The sequence below is a fragment of the Aristolochia californica genome, unplaced genomic scaffold (assembly GCF_029961685.1).
Source record: "Aristolochia californica isolate CCGP_79_NKW_82.1479 unplaced genomic scaffold, dmAriCali1.0.hap1 SCAF_16, whole genome shotgun sequence".
In the NCBI taxonomy this organism is placed as follows: Eukaryota; Viridiplantae; Streptophyta; class Magnoliopsida; order Piperales; family Aristolochiaceae; genus Aristolochia; species Aristolochia californica.
The window spans coordinates 19,712,619-19,731,934 of NW_027181837.1; the positions used below are offsets into that span (position 1 = coordinate 19,712,619).

The following is a 19,316-nucleotide window of genomic DNA, read 5'->3' on the forward strand; positions in this document are numbered from 1 at the left end:
GAGCTGCAGCGGTATCTGCGCCAACTAGATCAGGGAGAGCTGTGAGGAGGACCCAATGTGACCATTATCAAGTTCAAATCAGATCATTGAAGAAGATGAAGAATGGGATATTTTCATACTGTTACTCCAATGGCTTCTTGTCTAGAGGCAATCGTTTCTTCTCTTCTCTTAGTGTTTATACAAAAAATTATTGATTGGAGTAGGTTCAGGTGGCTATCATTCAAACCATCACCAAGAACCAGATAGATTGGAATTTGTAACGTGTGGAACTCTGCAAAAGCAGCTGTGGAGGAAGGCGGAACTGTAAACGGAACTACTGAGAATTTTCTACTTTGGCGAGAAAAAGGATTTCTGAGGGTTTGTCTGGCCATGGTGTCGAGCTCGAAAATGGATTTGGCTGAATATTGAAATTGAAGAAAACCTTAAAATAGCTAAAAAAATTGGAAGATAAGGACAGATATCAATCAAGACTAAGAAATAAAAAAAACATTGACTAAGGTTAGGTAATGTATATAAAGATTAAAAATTAAAGATGAGCATCTTGGTTATTTGGAAGTCACATATTTCTAATGATCCTGTTTTTTTATATACAATTCAGATTCAGCACATCTGCTCGAGTCAATTCAAGAAGCAATAATGAAATCATTTTCAAGATTCCAATAGGAAGCAAATGGGAAGCTTCAGTCTGACCCACCCACCTCCAGCCTTGTCGGATGCTCGAAAGATAATTCGCTCTCAAAATCGTCAGAATCAGCACAGCCCCCAGCATCTGATAGGATCATTTTTTTAAGGAATGAAGTAAGAGAAAAAAAATTGGCGCAGACGTCACATATCCATCCCAAGTGATTCTCCGATTCGCAACTTCCCATCTTACCAAGCTTTGGAATCCACACACGATCCACCCTGTGCGGATACAAGAAATATATTATATTTTCTGGCCGTGCTTATCTCACGAGGGCGATCTGTTCTTTTACAGAGCAGTTTTTCACTTTTCTGCCTATCAAGTGTTTCCTGAAAGAAACGAGAGAGAAAAGGTAATTTTTTTGAAGATGTTGCTGTTGTTGTTTTGCCACATTAATTGAAGGATGGTTCAGACAGGACTGACACGCTGGAGAAATTTATGCTGTAATCGACAGAGACTTATCATCGTCTATGTATGTGGTGGAAACTCTTCTCTCTTGCCCGTCTGCTGAGACTAATGATTTTTTTTATATTAACCAGGTGAACACGCAGAAGAAACCAAAAACGTTTCGATACCCAGTAAAGAAAAGGACATATCTATCACATGCTGGAGGTGGGAAGATTCCTCTGTGACTAGTAGTTTCATGTTAAAAGAACAGTAAGGATCTTCCATCTGGGGTAGGTTCTTCTGATTCATCTCTGTTTTTATCATTCCCTGATTTATTTATTTTGCCTTTTGTTGGAGAAATCTTTCGTGGGTGAGAATCTTTTCTAGGTGTTGGGGTTGTGCCAATTGAGTCGACGCAGAACCGTGAAAGGATTTTGAGGTGGTCAGTTGTTTTTGCGAAGAGTTGTTGGAACTTTTTGAGTTTTCAGTAGTTTGTTTATTACATGATCGTTGATTTTGGAAGTCATTCGGTTATTTTTCCTGCAAACTGGGAGCATTGAAAGTGTATTGGAAATGGCCCCTGAATTCTTCCGGAAGACGTTTCTGAAATTTGTTTCATGAGTGCGATAAGGGATGTTCCAGGTGCGATTTTGTCGATTTCTCTGTATATATTTTCTCATGGAGGTCGCTGAAATTTTTTAGTTTTGAAGAGTTAGGGATTGTAGTTCATTTATTTTGCCGGCTCGATTCATGAGATAAACAGAGTACCTGTTGCAAGCATTTTCTGATGTAGCTACTCTTCTCCTATGTCTGTAGCGTGGCTTCTGGTTCAAGGATCTCAGCTGGAGTGATGCTCTAAATATACCAGGCAAAGTCTATTTATATTCTTCATTCAAGCAGGGAGTTCTGTGGTGTGTCTGCGTTATGCTTTGAAATTAAGCATATGGATCCAGTTCTTTAGAGTATGTTTGCTGAATTCTTTCATTGATGGAGACAATAAATCTATATTGTTCTATCAGCAATAATTTTTTATGGACGAACTGTTGATGCAGAAGACTCAATTAAGGTGGAAAGAGTCTCAAGTTGCAAGAGTATCAATACATCCTGTGTACATGGCAAACTTGGTAGAAAGGGTTGGTAGTGGAGAATGTTACTAATCGTGGTGCAAATTTCAGAATAAAGTCGATGAAGGCCTGAATTTTTGTGTCTTATATTACAAAAAGGAGGAGAAAAGGAAAAAAAGGAAGAAACAATAATCCAATGGAAGAATTGAAAGCTCCATTTTCTAGACTTCCTCGGCGAGCCACTTACCATAGTGGTGCCAAATTAGAGGCTGCCAACAGGCATCAGCTCACCTTACCAGGCATAAAAAAGAGAGGTCAAGGAAGTCGTTCATGGATACAAATTGATCAGGATGGAAATTCACAAATTGTTGCATTAGATAAGGCTTCTGTAATGAAAAAATGCAACCTACCTGCTAGAGATCTTCGGCTCTTGGACCCATTGTTTGTGTATCCTTCAACATTATTAGGTCGTGAGAAGGCAATTGTTGTAAGTCTGGAACACATTAGGTGCATAATTATGGCAGATGAAGTCATCCTAATGAACTCCATGGATGGTATAGTTCTTCAATATGAGTCTGAACTCTGCAGGCGGCTTAAAACACGGACTGATCAAAGTGGTAAGACTAAGAAGAACTTTCTTTTTCACTAGATTTTGACATTCTCCTAACACCATGATCACACACCTAAACTGCATGCTAGTTTGGAACTTCAGGAAATTTAGGATGTTGTACCTGTTTTTTGCATCACAGCTCGTAAGAAACAAATAGCTAATGGCAGTTAAAATGCTGTCATGGTAACATACCTGAAAAACATTAAAATGCTGCCATGGTAACATAAAATTATGCATGTGTATGCTTACAGCTAACTGACGTATGTTCAGATGACTTGCCTTTTGAGTTCAGAGCACTGGAACTAGCTTTGGAGCTGGCTTGTATGTCTCTCGATTCTCAGGTGCATTGAGTACCTTTTGTTGTTGGGTGTTTTTGGCTAAATTCTTCTTTTGGTGATAAGAGGTCAATTTACCTAATACAGCAGATTAGTCAAGCCTGAAGCATTTCAAGAAGTGGTCCTTTTAGTTTGTTACTTGCAAGAATTTGAACCTCAGTTTTTTGCCTATTTTGAATGCCCACAGCATCTAGGGAGCCTCCTTGGGTGGCCGCAGCATGCAATAGGCAGCCACACCATGGTTTACTTTGGAGCAAGAGCAATGGGGAAACCTCTATAGTTGATTCAATACTCATAGCATTTTCAATGGATGGTTAAATTTTGGCCCCTCCATCTGCTAGATTTAGTCACTGCCATTCATGCCTCATGCAGGGGTTGCAAGCTTCCTTTATTTGGCCTCCTTATCTGCTGTAATTAGTAACTTGAATTCATCCTTCAAACAGAGCTGCAATCTTCTTACATTTGAGCCCCTTACACTTAGTATGTGACATTCTTGCTTCTAATATACATTTTTTTTTTGCCAATGGTAGCAGGTGACGGAACTAGAAATTGAGGTTTATCCTGTTTTAGAAAAATTAGCATCCTCCATTAGCACGCTGGATCTTGAACATGTCCGCAGACTCAAAAGCAATCTTCTCTCCTTGACTCGCAGAGTTCAGAAGGTATAAATGGAGCTGTCAATTGGTTTCGTGTTAAACTTTACTGGTAGACTGGTCTTCTCTAATATAGAGGCCTCATTCAATCAATTTTGTAGGTTAGAGATGAGATAGAGCACCTCATGGATGATGACGGGGACATGGCTGAAATGTACCTCACAGAGAAAAAAGTGAGGATGGAAGCATACTCATCTTCTGATCCATATTGTCAAAGCTACTCTTCGGTTCCTACTGTGGTGTCAAAATCTGCACCAGTTTCGCCTGTTGGATCAATGGGTGAATCATATAAGCTTGAGAGGACATCTAGTAAGAGCTCAAGCAAACACGGAAGTTTTAGAAGCTCATCCAATAGCACTGAACACATTGAAGAGCTTGAGATGTTACTGGAGGCATATTTTGTTGTTATCGACAACACGTTGAGCAAACTACTTTCGGTAAGACATGAAATCAAATAAAAAGTTTCGGTAAGACATGGAATTAAAAGTTTCTTGATTTATGCAAGATAACCCATATTTTCTTTATTCATGGCACAGTTGAAAGAATTCATTGATGATACTGAAGATTTCATCAACATTAAACTGGTAACGATCTACTATTGGGTTTTATTTTGAAACATTTCTGAACTACTTGTATAACCATTTTACTTTCATTTTAATTTCTTATGTAATTTGCTGAAGAGCAGGATAATGTTCGGAACCAGCTGATCCAATTTGAGTTGCTGTTAACTGCTGCAACTTTCATCTGTGCAATCTTTGCAGTTGTAACAGGGATCTTTGGGATGAACTTTACACCCCCGTTTCTGGACGAACCGGATAATTTTAATTGGGTCCTCCTTGTGAGTGGTATTTTTGGTGGAGTTCTGTACTTAGTTTTCTTGGTTTATTTCAAGTACAAGAGATTACTGCCTTTGTGAAAACATTAGCAAGGAAATTCAATTTCTACATTGACTCCATTATTTCCCAGATTCATTGTTTTTATTTTTTTATTTTTTTTATAAAGATGTATTTATATTAACAAGAAACAAATTACAAAAGAGGAGGGTGCATATCCCTGCCAACAAACGATTGTAGGGTAGCTTCTTGCTTGGCAAACACGTCTGTTGCCGAATTTGCGGATCTCGGAATGTCAGACCAAATACAAGATAAAATTGAAATAATTTCTAGAATCTTTCGAAAGATGTCCCAATGGCGCTACAAGGGAGGGGATGCACACTCACACCAACCAATGACCACCTTCGAGTCCCCTTCAATGTGAAGGGGACCGTTGTACTTGTCTCTAAAAACACGGAGCCCGTTGAAGAGGCCATGGAGTGTAGCTGATGTAGTATCGGATATTCCTAAAGGGCCGGTATTTGAGAAAAACTGATTATGGGAAGGATCCGAAATAACACCTCCGAAGTCAGAAATCCCAAGATTACCAAGAGAAGAGCCATCAAAGTTCAACTTGAGGTAACTGGATCCTGTCAGAGTACAAATGATCAGTAACTAAAGAATCACATTATCTCTTCACCATCATGTTTTGGGTCTCTTTCTTTTCCTATAGAAGAGCAAATTTCGAACATATAAGAGCTTCGTTTTCCTGAACATAGAAGATAAAATGATGAAAGGTATTTCTGCTTCATTATGAAACATGAACAGTAATCTTTGGACTGAAGCAACAAATGATGCCACCAAGAATGCTGACCTTCATACTTTTCCTGCCCTCTACCAACATTTGAAAAACAGTGTGTTGTCGTCGGCTAACAGTACTTTTATTCTTTTCCAAATCTCAATCAAAAGCAAAGAATTTCTCATTTCATCTTATTTTCCAAATAAATACAAACTATAGAAAACCACCAAGGGGACATATATAAACCCATGCACAGTATGTTGGAGCTGTCCATGAAAATGAATTTCATTCACCCTATCAGATTTTCTACCCAAAAGAAAACTAATCAGATTTGAGGAAAGAAATAAGAATTGTTAAATGCGTTTTAATGGATCACAAACCAGATGAGTATTGTGCAAGAAGAGAGCTTACCTCAGCTTTAACATATATCCCAGCACATATTAAGAGTTTCCAGAACAGATTGCATGTACAACCAAAAAAAAAAACACCGATAAAAGAATTACCCACTCGTCAACTGACTTGGGGGAGTAGATTGATCGACTAGCTTGATTCTCTGTTAAGTTACTGAGGCACACTCCTCTCTTAGCAAGTTATGGTGATAAAGTAAAGATAGCCAAAGACAAGGTACAACAGGTGATGGTATTTTGGTGCTATCTTTGACGAGATAAAGGTATGAGTGCTTAGTCCATGTATCATAGTCATTTCTTCTTGGCCAACACAGAAGTGGACACTGTTATTAATAGAAGTGCAACAAGCATGCAATTGGCATCTAGGTTTTTTCCTTTCTCTAAACTAGTATATGATTAACTGGATTGCATAACTGTATATTCATCCTAGTTCATCCATGATACTCTTTCATAATGCAGCTGCCTAAAGCATAATTAAGTTCACTTGGCCTAAAGCATGCAAAATTTTCCTTTTTGAAGTTGGCAGAGAATGAAAAACATGTGTGATTTTCCTACATTTTATAGGAAAAGGATAGCAGAAGACTAGGAAGAACCCGTTTTTTCTGATCTAATGAATTGTAGTTATGGCGATACTTTATTTATGTATTCCAGCCAATCATAATATACCTTTTCTAGCAGAGATGCTGACCAGATAATTAAAACAAAAAGATTGGATAATTGTATTCAACTACTTTCACTTTTCCAAATAAACAAGACAACATTATTCAAGAATAGCAGAATAACGAAACCAATTTCTACGGTGTTTTCTGGTCCTTTTGCAAAGAGATCATCCTGAAAATTAACTTTAGGAATTGATCTAAATCACAATAAAATCAGTTGCAGCAAATGGAATCAAATAATTTAGGGCACAATGAGAACAACAGATAGATATGAAGCAAAATAAACAGACAATCCAGTATGGACATGTTGAATGAAAATGCCAATCAGCATTACCCATTCCCCAGTATGCAAAACAAATCTATTTAAACAATAAAGCAGCCCTGGAGCAACCTCCAATAACTAAAAACTTCCACTCCTGAACATCATCAAATGCTCTGAACAATGCACAAAAATATCTGTAACAAGATAAAGTGGACATGTGGAAAGAGAAGGCTAATCAATATGGCCCGGCTTCTATAGCTAAGAAAACTTTTATAAAATGCTCCAGGAGCAATCTTTCACAACATACATCTATTGCTACAATTTGCAAAAGAAAAATAAAAAACCTCGTTTTAGAACATCACCAGATGTACAGAACATTGTACAACAAATGTCTCTAATAAGATTCGGGTCAAGAAGTAAAAGACAACACCTAGTATTATAGAAACAGGAAGGGCTGGCAACGCCTTCCTACAAAATGCAAGAAGCATTAAGGTGATCCCAAGACCAGCAATAATTGCTAGATAACAAGCATAAACAGTCATAAGGTCATACATAGCTGCCCTTCCAACTAGTACACTGTAAAATATAAAGTCACCCAGACCTAACTTTATGGCCCCTGAAGAACCTAATCCGATTCCTTCAACTTCCCTGCTTTCACCACTCAAACCCACTTGTCCTTCATTTTGAGTAAGTGATCTTCCCACGCTGTGATCTATCAATGGCTCTGCTAGCTCAGAAATGGACGAGGTACCACCAGACTCACTTGCAGGTCGAGTCACTTCCGTGCTAACTACTGTGACATGGGTCTCTTGAACATCAACAGATGGTAAGTCCTCAACAGTCAAATTTGTATTCGAGCCCGAATTAGAGGAAGCACCATCTCTTCGTTCTCTCCACACTCTCCTCTCCACTCGGCCAGCAGCCTCATGGCGTGTAACAGGCCTGGCCTCGTAGACTAATGCAGGTATATCTTCATCCCTTGATATTGCAAGCTCCACAAGAAGTCTCAAGGGTCCATAAGGCAACAAAACAGCAGCTAGATCATACAATGCCATAGCTACCAAAAGCACCCAAGTAGTCCACTCAGGCAACATCGTAAACCAATAAGCCACCAAAATCCCAATCACCACCAAATACCCTTGTGTCACAATAATCGGCATTTTCGATGCAAACACAGATACGACGCCAACCACAGTGAAATTGAACAACACAATAAGAAATGTGATACAATCCACCGGAAAGCCGAAATCTTTAATCAGGACCAGCAATATTTCACCGCCCATGAATCCCAAAACAATAAAAGCCGAGAAACCCATGTAGAATTTCAGAAACCTGATGCATTTGAAGTAGAAGAGGAGAACCAAAAGGAAAGTAACCACAGTGACAATCGCCACGAAGACCAAGGAATTTAAAAGGGCACCTGTGAAGTTGTCCCAAATTGAAGCAGATTCATCCCCAGAGTACACTAACGTGGCAATTGTGGGAACATAATCGGACGACAAATCGGTAGAGCTATGAAGTGTGGTGACCAAAAGAACTACCAGGAACATGCAAATGGAGACGGGGGCTATGATCCTGTTGATTTCTTCCCCAAGAGAATCGAGAATCGAAACACGTCTTGCGCTTTGATCCACGGACATTTTAGATTTCTTGGCTTTTTCTGGGGTTTAACAGAGATTCAGAAAGCTCTCCTCTAAATTCCCTTCTCTGTCGCTCCCCCGATTCCGATCATCGGATGTTCTTCAAGTCGAGCATGGCAGCCGTGGTTGTCGGAGACGAAACGAAACTGCTCAGCACCTTTTATTTAGACAGCCCGCAGCATATCCAACCAGTGGCGATCCCAGTCGCAGACCTAAGCGGGCCCCATTGAAACAAGTGGGCTCCACACAGTGATGGAAGGCTCTCTCAGAGATGGATCCAGATCCCACGATGGATGCTGGGAACTGGGACGAAATTATTGCACACAAGAAGGCTATTTTTCCGACTCAGCCGACCTCCGGTGACGCCAGAAAAGTTCCTTACAGTGAGAAGCTTGTCAGAGCCATTTGAGTTTCAAGTATTATTAATCCACTTCCTTGTTTGACAAATTTAGTTATCTTCTCAGCTTCTCATGTTAATGGTTGTCACGGTTTGCTTTGCCAAATGGATGTATACAAATGGCAATGAGACGATCTTTAATCTGACGACACATAACCGTCCCAGATTCGGACGATCCAGATCTGTTCGAGGTCTCCATTATAAACCCTGCTGCGGGGTCGTCTCTCTTCCGCGCATAAAACCTAGCCAGGGTTTTAGTGGAGGAAAGAAGAAAGTCGGTAGACGAACCTCTTAGAAGGTGCGATTTTTTCCTCTTTCATCTTTACATTTCTTAGGGTTCCTGTTTCTGAAACCCTTCTTCAGATATCAATTTCCTTTTTTTTTTTTTATGTGGGTGGGCGATAGAGTGATTCGTGATTACTGATGGAAGTACTTGCGTGCTGTGATAGTTTTTTTTTTTGTTAGAGGATCCGTAGTAGCTGGATAATTGTTGTTAAGTTAACCTGTATTACTAATTTGTTATTCTTTTTACTGTTTGTGTTGTGTGAGGTTGTTGATGCGGTAACTAATTGGAGTTTGTTGCTGATGTTGATGAAGTTTTTTTTGGGTTACTTATCATTGATAATACGTTTTAAAGAGGTTTCGGGGTTCTATTTCTGCCTTTCAGGCTGTGCTAGTTCTTATCTGGGGCCGTATTAGGTTTGCGAGCCGGTCGGTGTGCAGGTGTAAAATTTAAAGCATTTGTATTTTGTTTGTCAACCTTTGCACCTTATCAAAGGGTTAAATGCCATAACGTTGAGAAAATTAGAAAGTTTATGATTTGGATGTGTTCACTTCTTTACTATTATGTGTTGGATGGTCATTTGAGAATTGCGAAACAGATAGTTTCCATATGTTGTGTATTTTTATCCTTCTGTTTTGGTGGGGAGTGGGGTTTTGAGTTCCATTAGCTAGATTGTCAGTTGATGATATGACTTGCGATCTCTTCTTGTTGGCTACCCTTTGGTCAGTGATGCCAATCTACTTTTTCCCTCTTCCTTCAGGTTCCATAAATGGCTTTTGCCAGTAAAGTTGGAAGTTTACTTAGAAGGACAGTTGGCCAGTCCTCATCCACTCCGTCATTATACCAAGCAATAAGATGCATGTCATCTTCCAAGCTCTTTATTGGAGGTGTGTGTTTCACTTAATCTCGAACACATCTAAAATAATCTGCATAGTGTAACATTCTAATGGTTTTCATTGTAGGTCTCTCTTATAGCACGGATGATATTAGCCTTAGAGAGGCTTTCACAGGCTATGGGGAAGTCATTGAAGGTGAGCGACACTTATTTCATTGAACCTATTGTTTTTTTTCCCCTAGATATAGGTGCAGTGCTGACATAGTTGTACCGCAGCAAGAGTTATCATGGATCGTGAGACTGGGAGATCAAGAGGTTTTGGATTTGTTTCCTTCACCTCTAGTGAGGAGGCTTCTGCTGCCATCTCTGCCATGGATGGAAAGGTAAAAAGTAATTCTGTGTGAGCTTAATTGTAAATACTTCAGTTTTTCTTGATAAAGATCTTTAGCACAGAAAAAATTGGCTATTTGATTATGGTATTGGATTCAGCTACCAGAATTTGGAGTAATAGGTAGCTGATTTTTATCTTCTGGTCAGTAAGTAGTGCAGTAAGGGCCTAGTAAATTCAATGTGGATTGTATGCTGCTCTTATTTGAAGGAAATTTGGTCACTATGTTTTCTTCGAGAGACAAAGCTATTATACAATGGAAACTGTATGTGAGATAACAATCCTGTAAGGAAAGGAAACTGAGAATCACTTTAGAACTGTTGAACTTCTGCATGAACTCTAAGGAAAGAGTATAAGACATTTAATCTATAATTCTGGTCAAAGATTCTGGCTGATGTACTTAAACCTTACTGGTGCTGTTGTTGGCAGGATCTTCATGGCAGAATGGTGAGAGTGAATTATGCTACTGATCGGACCGGAGGTTTCCGTGGTGGCGGTGGTGGTTATGGTGGTGGGGGCTATGGTGGAGGTGGTGGTTATGGAGGTGGAGGCAATTATGGTGGTGGAGGTGGTTATGGAGGTGGAGGCAATTATGGTGGTGGAGGTGGCTATTCTGGAGGCAGCCCTGGTGGTAACTATGGGGGTGGTGATGTGTATGGTGGCAGTGGCGGAGGTGGCTATGGTGCCCCACCTAGCAGTGCTGGTGGTTTTGGTGGTGATAACTTTGGAAGTGGTGGCAGTAGCTATCCTGGGGGTGGTGCCGGTGGGTATGGAGGGCCTGTTGGTGATGGTGTAAGTGGAGGCTATGAAGTTGCTGGAGGTGGTGGTGGTGGGAATGACAACTTCCCTGCTAATCTGGCCGGAAATGACAGCTCTACAAGTGGCATTGGGTCTAGCAGTTTCGGAACAAATGCTAGCAGCAACTTTGGTGATGATAAACAAGGAGGTTTTAAAGATGTGAACCAGGACTTCGGTTTGGAAGAGAGCTTCAAAGATGACAATGACGAGCCTGATGATTTTGCCAACAGGCGAGCGTGACGAAGCACGATTAATTATATGGTTTAGTGAATTATTCCACCGTTGATTAAGAGCATAACTGTGGTTTTGATAGTGGTTATGAACAGGTCTAAGTGTCTTTTTCGCTTTCTGTTCCATTTGGTTGTTTTACCCGAATTCCAGCTCTGCACATCGGTTGAGCGAATGATGATGGTATTTTACTAGAACGATACATGAATTGTGTAGATGCTTTTAGTTACTCATGCAAGTGCCATTCTACTGTTTTTAATCTCAAATTCGACTTTATTTCCCATCTCATATTCGTGAAACTATGATCAGAAGTGCACCCTGTATAGCTTTCTGACATAGTTGCTTTGAAGTCATATGCTGGAAAAGGTGATGAGAAAATTATTAGGCAGAGCTTGGGAAGTAAATCTTCTCCATAACATTATATCTTCGAAACAGAAGTCTTAGCCGCACCCAATGAAGGCTGCATACAGAAATCTTTGGAGCAGTTCTACTAGAAAAACAGGGAGACTAGAATCTCTCTTTTATCTTTGTATATCCAAGGAAATAATTTTCATTCTAGTGATAACTGTTCATCCAGTGTTCGAAGCATTTTCTGAGCGTTTAAAACAACAGGAGAACCTTGCCTTGTTTTCTCTACAATCTGTTTTATCAATAGTTTCCCAAGCTCATCGTCTTCCTCTTCCTCTTCCTCTTCCTCACTTTCAATCTTGATTTGTTTATAGTCAAGCTGCTCTAAATCCCTTTTCTCAGTGTCTTGTAGAAGTATATTGCCATTATCACCAACCCCAATCTGATCATAAAGTAAGCTGCGATAAAATGAATACACTTCTGTATTTTCAATCTGCTTATTTTTACTTTTTGCAGCTGGTGGTGTCCCCTGTACTTCTGCAGTCTTCATGAACTCATCGTATGCTTCATTATATGCATTTAGAGCATCGCCAGATAGATTCATAAACAAGGGTTGAACCATGGAATTGCCATGGTCCATCACAGTTGGGCTTCCTTGAGTAGAAGACGATTCAAAATCACTGTATGACATATCTCTGTTAGAGTTCATCTTCTCAACTTCCATCAAGTGCAATTTCCTTGTGGTGTATTGCAGTTCTATCTCTAGCTCTGCAATGTGCTCTTCAAGCCTTGATTGTATGAGTTCATGTAGACGCAGGCTCAATTCTTTAGGCGACACAGCATTCTTCCCAGGTGGAGTACAATTGGTGGAGCTGCTGCCTGTGTCATGATCTGGGTCATGGACGTGGTTGAAGTTATCAGCTTCAAGTTCTCCTTGAATAAGATCACCAACCAGATCTGGATGGATCTGCATGATAAAAGTTAATAAAGATAAGAAAAAAGTGCCATTTTTTAAAAGAAAAATTTAGCTTAGAAACAGATAAACCACACCAAGGATGGGGAAATGAAAGTATGGATTCTCTTTTCTTTTTCAAATTAGTAACACACCAAGAGATCTTTGTGCTGTGAACTAAAACATAAGGAAGAGTAAACCAATGTCACATCGTTACTATTCATAACTGAACACTTGTAGTAACTCATGAGAAGCGGATAATGGCATCAGAGCATATCCAAATAGTGGACTAGATCTTCATCAGAGGATTTGCATTTGTTGTGAGGATACAAAAGAGAAAATTTTGCTTTTGACTATCAATTACACAATGTACAGTGCACCCCTTTCGAGGCGAGACTTGAAACCAAAGATTAAAAATTCAGCAAAAGAAAAAATTGAAATAAATAATTATTCTGCCACAAGCTGATCACAGTGTCTATGGTAAATGTATGAGACTTTCATTTAGAAACAAAGATAATGGATTTGATTTTTTTTAAAAAAAAATAGAAGAAAAAATGTGAATTAAGACAAGAAAGGTAGAAATTCCTTTAAACTATTTACCTATTATTAAAACAACTAGAATGGTTAGTATTGTTCTTGAATGATAGCATGAATTTTAATATTATAAAAAAACAATTATTTTCCATCTGAAAGATAATTATACTTAAGGTTATTTACCTAAATATCCTTGGATTATTGCAAAATTATACATACTCTCTGAATATCATTCAAATCAGCTTCATACCCTTGCTATCAGCTACTGTCAATAAATTCTATGTCACAAAAAGAGACAGAGTAACCTTGTTGTAATGCAATATTCTTCATTCTACATTTGAGTCGATGAATCCACGCAGTCAATGTGGTACATAGCTGAATGACCCAATTAATAAAACTTGAGAGAAGCTTTATTATTTTACTGCAATGTAAGATAAGTTGGAGAAAAATATTATGTTCTCATTTTTTGAGTTTTTTCATCCCAAGGCTAGAGTGAGCTGAACTGATAGAATGACAATGGAATGGGAGAATATTTGTAGTATACAAGTAGTTGTTGAAATCCTAGGGGTATGTATTCAATTTTGCAATACTCCAGGGGTGTAGGTAATTAACATTTAGTTTTTTGAATATGGTAATTAACTTTTATATTGAACCAGTATTTGTGTCTGCTCATCTTAAGTATCCATGAGGTTAAACCCTTAGCTGCTTCCTGTTCCTGTCTTTCATTATGAGACTGTTTTTTTCCCTTTATCCTCCCACTAAAATTTTACAAAGTTAAAGCAGGACTTCTAAAAGAAAACTGGACGTTTTTCACTCATTTGCAATTTATGAAAAATTTGTTGTATTTTTCACTACTCTCCTGTTAAATAAGGTCATAGCAGTTTGAGGCTACAACTCATAAACAGATTCTCAGCAAGCATTTTGATTTTGCATCATTCACATTCATACAGAAATAAATTTAGAATAAAACTAAAGATGTTATTAAACATCAAAACAGGTGGTAGTTGGATTATTCATTTGAACCAGCCGGTCTAGTTTGAGCCATTCTTTCCTAAGTAATCTTGCCAGTGGTGATCCATAGAGATGGATAATAAGGGCTCAAATTTAAGCAAAATACCCAAAATGGATGGATCCAATCATGTGAAGTAGATTTGAATCCCTTTAAATCAACAACTGCAAAAAAAATTCTTTTATGAGTATTGCGCATGCTACTCTCTCTCTCTCTCTCTCTCTCTCTCCAACATACACACACACACAATATGATTGATTTAAAGGATGGGACAGATAATCTACTTGATTGGATTCTAAGAAAGGATTGAGCGCTAAAGTAGGCCAGTTCCATCCTTTTAAATCAGACAGCTCCAGCCAACAGTGTGTCTTATGAGCTAAAATTAGTTTGTGGAGGATCCTTTCAACTCCAATTGTTCTACTGATCTTTCTCTCTATAAATCAGATGTCAGACCTGCTTAACAAGCCATAGCAGGGTTGCATCAGTAGTTGACACAGCTTATATGAGCAAGCCCACAAAAAGTAGCTAGTAGTTTCCCGCTAGAGAAGAGATGCTATATTATTTCCTATCCATATCTTGAGTCAAACTGCCTAGTCAGATTTATGGCAAATGGGACTGTACTCTGTATGATTTCTCAAAGAGTGAAATTGAACAAGAGGTAAGGGCAGTCGACCATCATCAAGTATAGGATTTAACCATTGAATTTCCCTAGCAAGCTTGAAGAGACATGTGAGGCCATCAACGACAATGTTGAAGAGATGTGGGGATATTGGATTGCATTGCCGGAGACCCCTTGAGGTAGCAAAATATCCACATGCTCCTCCGTTGATAAGCACAAAGAATCGAGTGGAAGAAAGGCAGATATGGTCCCATTGCTTCCATTTTTCCCCAAACCCCATAATGTGAAACATAAGAATCAAAGAAGCAGCAGCTAACTTTGCTGAAAGCTTTCTCAAAGTTTAGCTTTAACATGATCATAGGCTTGGAGGACCTCCTAAAAGAATCAATTGATTCATATACGACCATAGGAGTGTCAAGGATGACTCTACCCTTTGATGAAAATGCTTTGCTCCTTGTTGATAACATGGTTCTTGACTTGCTTAAGCCTACAAGCCAGGATACGAGCAATGATCTCGTATGTCCCATAATCTGATTGGGAGATAATCTTTGATGGATTCAGCATTCTCTTTTTTCAAATAAGAGTGATGAAGGAAGCGCCATGGTCTCAGTATGTCATTCCTTTCTTGCGAAACTCATGGTCTGAACATCCTTATCAATGAAAGGTCAAGCACCTCTAAAGAATTCCCCATTAAACCAGACCAGGCCATATATCACATCATTATGTACTTCTTATAAAGAAAATCAAGACTGGATAGCCAAAGATATGCTGAATCCTATGAAGTTAAGTTCCAGATTTTTTTTTTAAAGTATTGCTAAGATCTAGATGTTAGAGCAAGAATGAAGACAAATTTAAAAAACCTTCTTCAATAATGTAGCGAAAAGGTTCCCATTATCATGATTATAATAATTTACTATTAAAGTATAGGGAAGAAAGTTGCTACTGACCTCACTAAGACCTGACAAACTTCTCTCCAAGCAAGCAGCATTCATGTTAAGCTCCAATCTCTCAAGTTCTGCTTCAAGCTCTGCTTCAATTTTACTTCTGAAATCCTCTTTTTCATCAGCCTTAGTACTAACAGAGGGGTCAATCATCTCTTGCAATTCCAAATATTCATTTGTCAGATCCTTAACGGTAAGTGAATCTTTCATATCCAGCTCCTCTTGTAAATCTTGGACCAAGTTCTGGCTCTGTTTCAATAACTCATTTAAGTTGTCCACTTCTCTTTTGTGGGTAACAATTGTAGATATAATCCCGAGCACAATCCCAGCACAAAAAGGAATCATACTGTCCACCGATCCTGGAAATAGTTTAGATGTTAGTGGGTCATCAAGAGGCAAGTGTTAAGGGTTAATTATGTATTACACTAGGATTTGCCGGCTTGACTGTATTGGTAAGAATAAGTCAGCACAAAAGAAGAAGATAGACATGTCTGTGATGTGATGGTGTTCTAGACATTCCTCCAATGTGAGTGAAGAAGGTACCAGTTGGCTATATATATTTTGATATCCAGTCTAAAGCAATGAAGATTTCACTATTGGAAGTGTGGTGTCTTCCTGCTTGGACAACAGTGATATGCTTTCTATGCATTGAAAATTCTAGCATAACACCATTCAGGAAAAAAAAAAAAACCTAAAACTGATATGATTCTTGAGCAGATTATATAAAGGACAAAAGCAACTGGGAACATAAATACCTTTTAGAAAATTCTGCTGTTTTGCACATATGATTACAGAGACTAAACAATCATGATGAAGCATTTACCTTGTGACCTGAAGTATTTGCCAGAGGAACTGACACTGGAAATGCTTGACCTTCTGTGCTTTACCTTTCCCCTCTGCTTTAGCACTTTCCTTGGGAGCTCTATCAAGCCTGCTCCATTTATATTTGGAGCACTATCCATAACATCAGTTTCTCTTAAACCACTCCCAACTGTCAGTTCTAACTGCTGCTTTGTGCTCTCAAAAGAAGCACATGAAAACTCAGTATTTGCCCTGCTAATTATTTGCTTTCCATCTGTTACAAGAAATGGGCTAATAGCACTATTTGATGTAGATGGCAGTGAACTGAAAACGTATTCTTCAGTCTCAAATTGTTGCTTGTACATCTGGGCAATCAGACAACTTTCTAAGGAAGTCATGGGTTTAACGGAATAATACCGGCGAGAACATTTACTGTTAAAAGATCTACTTTTACCAAATCCACTACCCATAGTGAAACTTCTTGGAGAGAAATCGGGCTGCCATGCGTTGGCTGGATACTTTGATGCAGAATCCAACTTGTCAGCAAAATCATGGTCATTTTCTTTCATTATGTTCTCAGTAAGGCCACTGGTGGAAGCAATTGAATAAGCTGGCTCAATATTTAAATGTGAAATATCTGAAATCATTTCGGCAGAATGAGCTGGAGTTTCCTCTTTATTTGGAGAATTCGACTCACTTATCTGCCGCCTGACTCGCCGGCGGAAAAGGCTTTCATCTTTATTCAGTTTACCAAATTCTGATCTTTTATGTGTAACCTCTTTCTCAGGTTTTGAGATGACATTAGATTTATCTTCAGTTGTGTTTCCAGAAAATGATCCTGATAAAACATCTCTGTCCTTCACCACATTCTGCCAGAACTTAGCTAAGTATCCAGCACCAGCAGCAGCTGCAACTACCCACGTATCCATAGTTCTCACTCTCCCTTCAGGAGAAAAGCTAACCAAGTTCAGAATGCCTCACAAGGTAGTTCTTCATTGCAGATCCCTAGCCTATACAAAGAAAAAGGGAAATGTAGAAAGACCAGGATAACTAGAAGTGGAAGAACAATTGAAGCAAACAACAAAAAAACAAAAGCAAAATCAGAGGAAGTGATCCACAAACAAATCAAAATACGAACTAAAACAAAAATGAGGTCTGTGAAGCTGGGCATAATATAAAAGAATGATAACTCAATAGCAAGAAACTGAGTACAAACGATGAATTGATTACATCTCAACTGGATGAAAAGGAAGATGCACTGAGATATTTTAATTTTTAAGATCAATGCGACAATCCAAAACCACTAAAAAGAAAAGAGAGCCAAAAAAAGTAGAAAAGATCCCAATCAAATGGTGAGCTAAAAAACTGAATGAGCAAATGCGCAAATGCATAAACACTGACGGAAACAGCATGAGAACACGAACTCAAAATCATGTTCAGAAAGACCTAAAGAACTTTTCTTTCCCAAGAGCAAACCCGTCAAAGTCTTTGAAAGCCAGCGGCCCAAAAAACAGCAACCCACAGAAGAAAAAATCCAGAGAACGAAAGGGAAAATGAAAATAACCCCAAATGTCTGTGGCCTTTCTACTGCAATTCCCATCATCAATATCAGTGTTTCGTTGAAACTTGACCCAGAAAAAAAAAAAAACATATCCCAAAAAAAACGCTTACTTCCCGTCTTTCCGCCAAGAAAGCCAGTCCCGTTTCACGACCCCGAGAAAAATCCGACATTCTATGTCGATAGCGGGTTAGATTCCTGGATTGAAGGACACCCTTTGCTGCATATCTACTTAGCAAGTACTTGTAGCGGACCTGTAGCAAAGGGTTGTAGCGCGAATGCAGAAGGCTAGTAATTTTGTCTCCCTCTTTTAATCTTCGAACAGCACTACTATGCAGAATTAGGTGTGTCTGGTAAAAATTCAAAAAATATCTGCTCTTTCAAGTTTAGAAGAAAGAGCCTTTTTTCTTCGTTTTTAATATTTCGGTAATCTTTGTTGGCAGTATCCAATGTGTGTTTCCTTTCCCTCCCCCGTTTCTCCATTTCTGTTTTCTAATCCCATTTGATAATCCACAACACGGTTTCTTCCTGGAAGAAGCTTACAATTTATAATTCAAAAATATTTTTCTTCTTGGCATACAGCGTTTCAAGATTTATCGATTTAACTAATTTCATTATCCCACTTCGGGCTAATTTATAGTTTCATTCACCCTTAATTACCATTGATTACAGCATTTAATAAAAATTATTTCAGTAATTAATATGAATTAAAGACCCTTAAACCTGAAGTTACTGTCTTGTTTAAAAGGCCAACCATCTAAGCGGGTAAATGTGATTTAATCTGGGTTATTTCATGTATCAAAATGGTAGATTTTAAAACTTTGCAGGCCTGCAAGTCCTATTTTGGTAGTTACGCCCAAATGCAGCAAGAAGCCATTGTTGTTTCTCTCTTTTTTTCCTTTTTCATGGCTTTGGAGTTTACTGGAATGGTGGTGAGTTTAATCTGTCGTTCTTACCCAATCCCAGTTCCCTACTTTCGCAACACTGATTCTTAGAAATTGAAGCTTTGAATGAGGAGAGAGATTTAGATGCATTTCCGCTTGTGATTCACATGTCTGGTTTGATCAAAAGAGAAGACTGTTCAAACTTCAAAGCAAGAGTTATTTAAGAACACTGTGGGTTGTTTGGATTATCAGCCATTGGGATTTTAAGATGAATTTTGACACTTACACTAAATCAAATTCTTCAAGAATAGGGAAATTTTTAAACAAAATAAAAAGGACATGTGGGAGGTGAAGGGATGAAGAAGAACAAACAGATTTGTCAGTGTTCAACTATCAATTTCTTCAACCACCATTTGGTACACCTATCATCT

General features: G+C 38.6%; 4 protein-coding genes across 8 annotated transcripts; 2 read left to right on the top strand and 2 right to left on the bottom strand.

The window, feature by feature from the left end:
* The first annotated feature begins 698 nt into the window (after nt 1–698).
* LOC137953251 (magnesium transporter MRS2-5) lies at nt 699–4,684 on the top strand. 5 transcript variants are annotated; one of them, XM_068800556.1, is made up of 10 exons: nt 699–1,034; nt 1,222–1,359; nt 1,445–1,711; nt 1,886–2,031; nt 2,122–2,750; nt 3,014–3,084; nt 3,612–3,740; nt 3,833–4,168; nt 4,268–4,315; nt 4,417–4,684. In XM_068800556.1, exons 5-10 carry the CDS (start codon nt 2,330–2,332, stop codon nt 4,645–4,647), a joined length of 1,236 nt encoding a protein of 411 aa, XP_068656657.1. In that variant the 5' UTR covers nt 699–1,034; nt 1,222–1,359; nt 1,445–1,711; nt 1,886–2,031; nt 2,122–2,329; the 3' UTR covers nt 4,648–4,684. The 5 variants fall into 5 exon arrangements, with proteins under 5 accessions (XP_068656657.1, XP_068656658.1, XP_068656656.1 ...); XM_068800557.1 differs by having other exon boundaries at nt 1,457–1,711; XM_068800555.1 differs by having other exon boundaries at nt 1,222–1,339; nt 1,427–1,711.
* A 2,222-nt stretch (nt 4,685–6,906) lies between these two features.
* On the bottom strand, nt 6,907–8,450 carry LOC137953375 (presenilin-like protein At2g29900). Its single transcript, XM_068800743.1, has one exon. The coding sequence runs from the start codon at nt 8,308–8,310 to the stop codon at nt 7,021–7,023; it is 1,290 nt and encodes a 429-aa protein (XP_068656844.1). The 5' UTR covers nt 8,311–8,450; the 3' UTR covers nt 6,907–7,020.
* Nucleotides 8,451–8,919: 469 nt separating this feature from the next.
* Nucleotides 8,920–11,468, top strand: LOC137952882 (glycine-rich RNA-binding protein 2, mitochondrial-like). The gene is made up of 5 exons (XM_068799983.1): nt 8,920–9,005; nt 9,751–9,877; nt 9,953–10,021; nt 10,102–10,208; nt 10,643–11,468. The coding sequence occupies exons 2-5, from the start codon at nt 9,760–9,762 to the stop codon at nt 11,249–11,251; spliced, it is 903 nt and encodes a 300-aa protein (XP_068656084.1). The 5' UTR covers nt 8,920–9,005; nt 9,751–9,759; the 3' UTR covers nt 11,252–11,468.
* A 161-nt stretch (nt 11,469–11,629) lies between these two features.
* On the bottom strand, nt 11,630–18,337 carry LOC137952881 (uncharacterized). Its single transcript, XM_068799982.1, has 4 exons — nt 18,115–18,337; nt 16,466–17,453; nt 15,649–16,001; nt 11,630–12,554 (listed from the first exon to the last, which is right to left on the bottom strand). Exons 2-4 carry the CDS (start codon nt 17,370–17,372, stop codon nt 11,790–11,792), a joined length of 2,025 nt encoding a protein of 674 aa, XP_068656083.1. The 5' UTR covers nt 17,373–17,453; nt 18,115–18,337; the 3' UTR covers nt 11,630–11,789.
* Between the last annotated feature and the right edge of the window lie 979 nt (nt 18,338–19,316).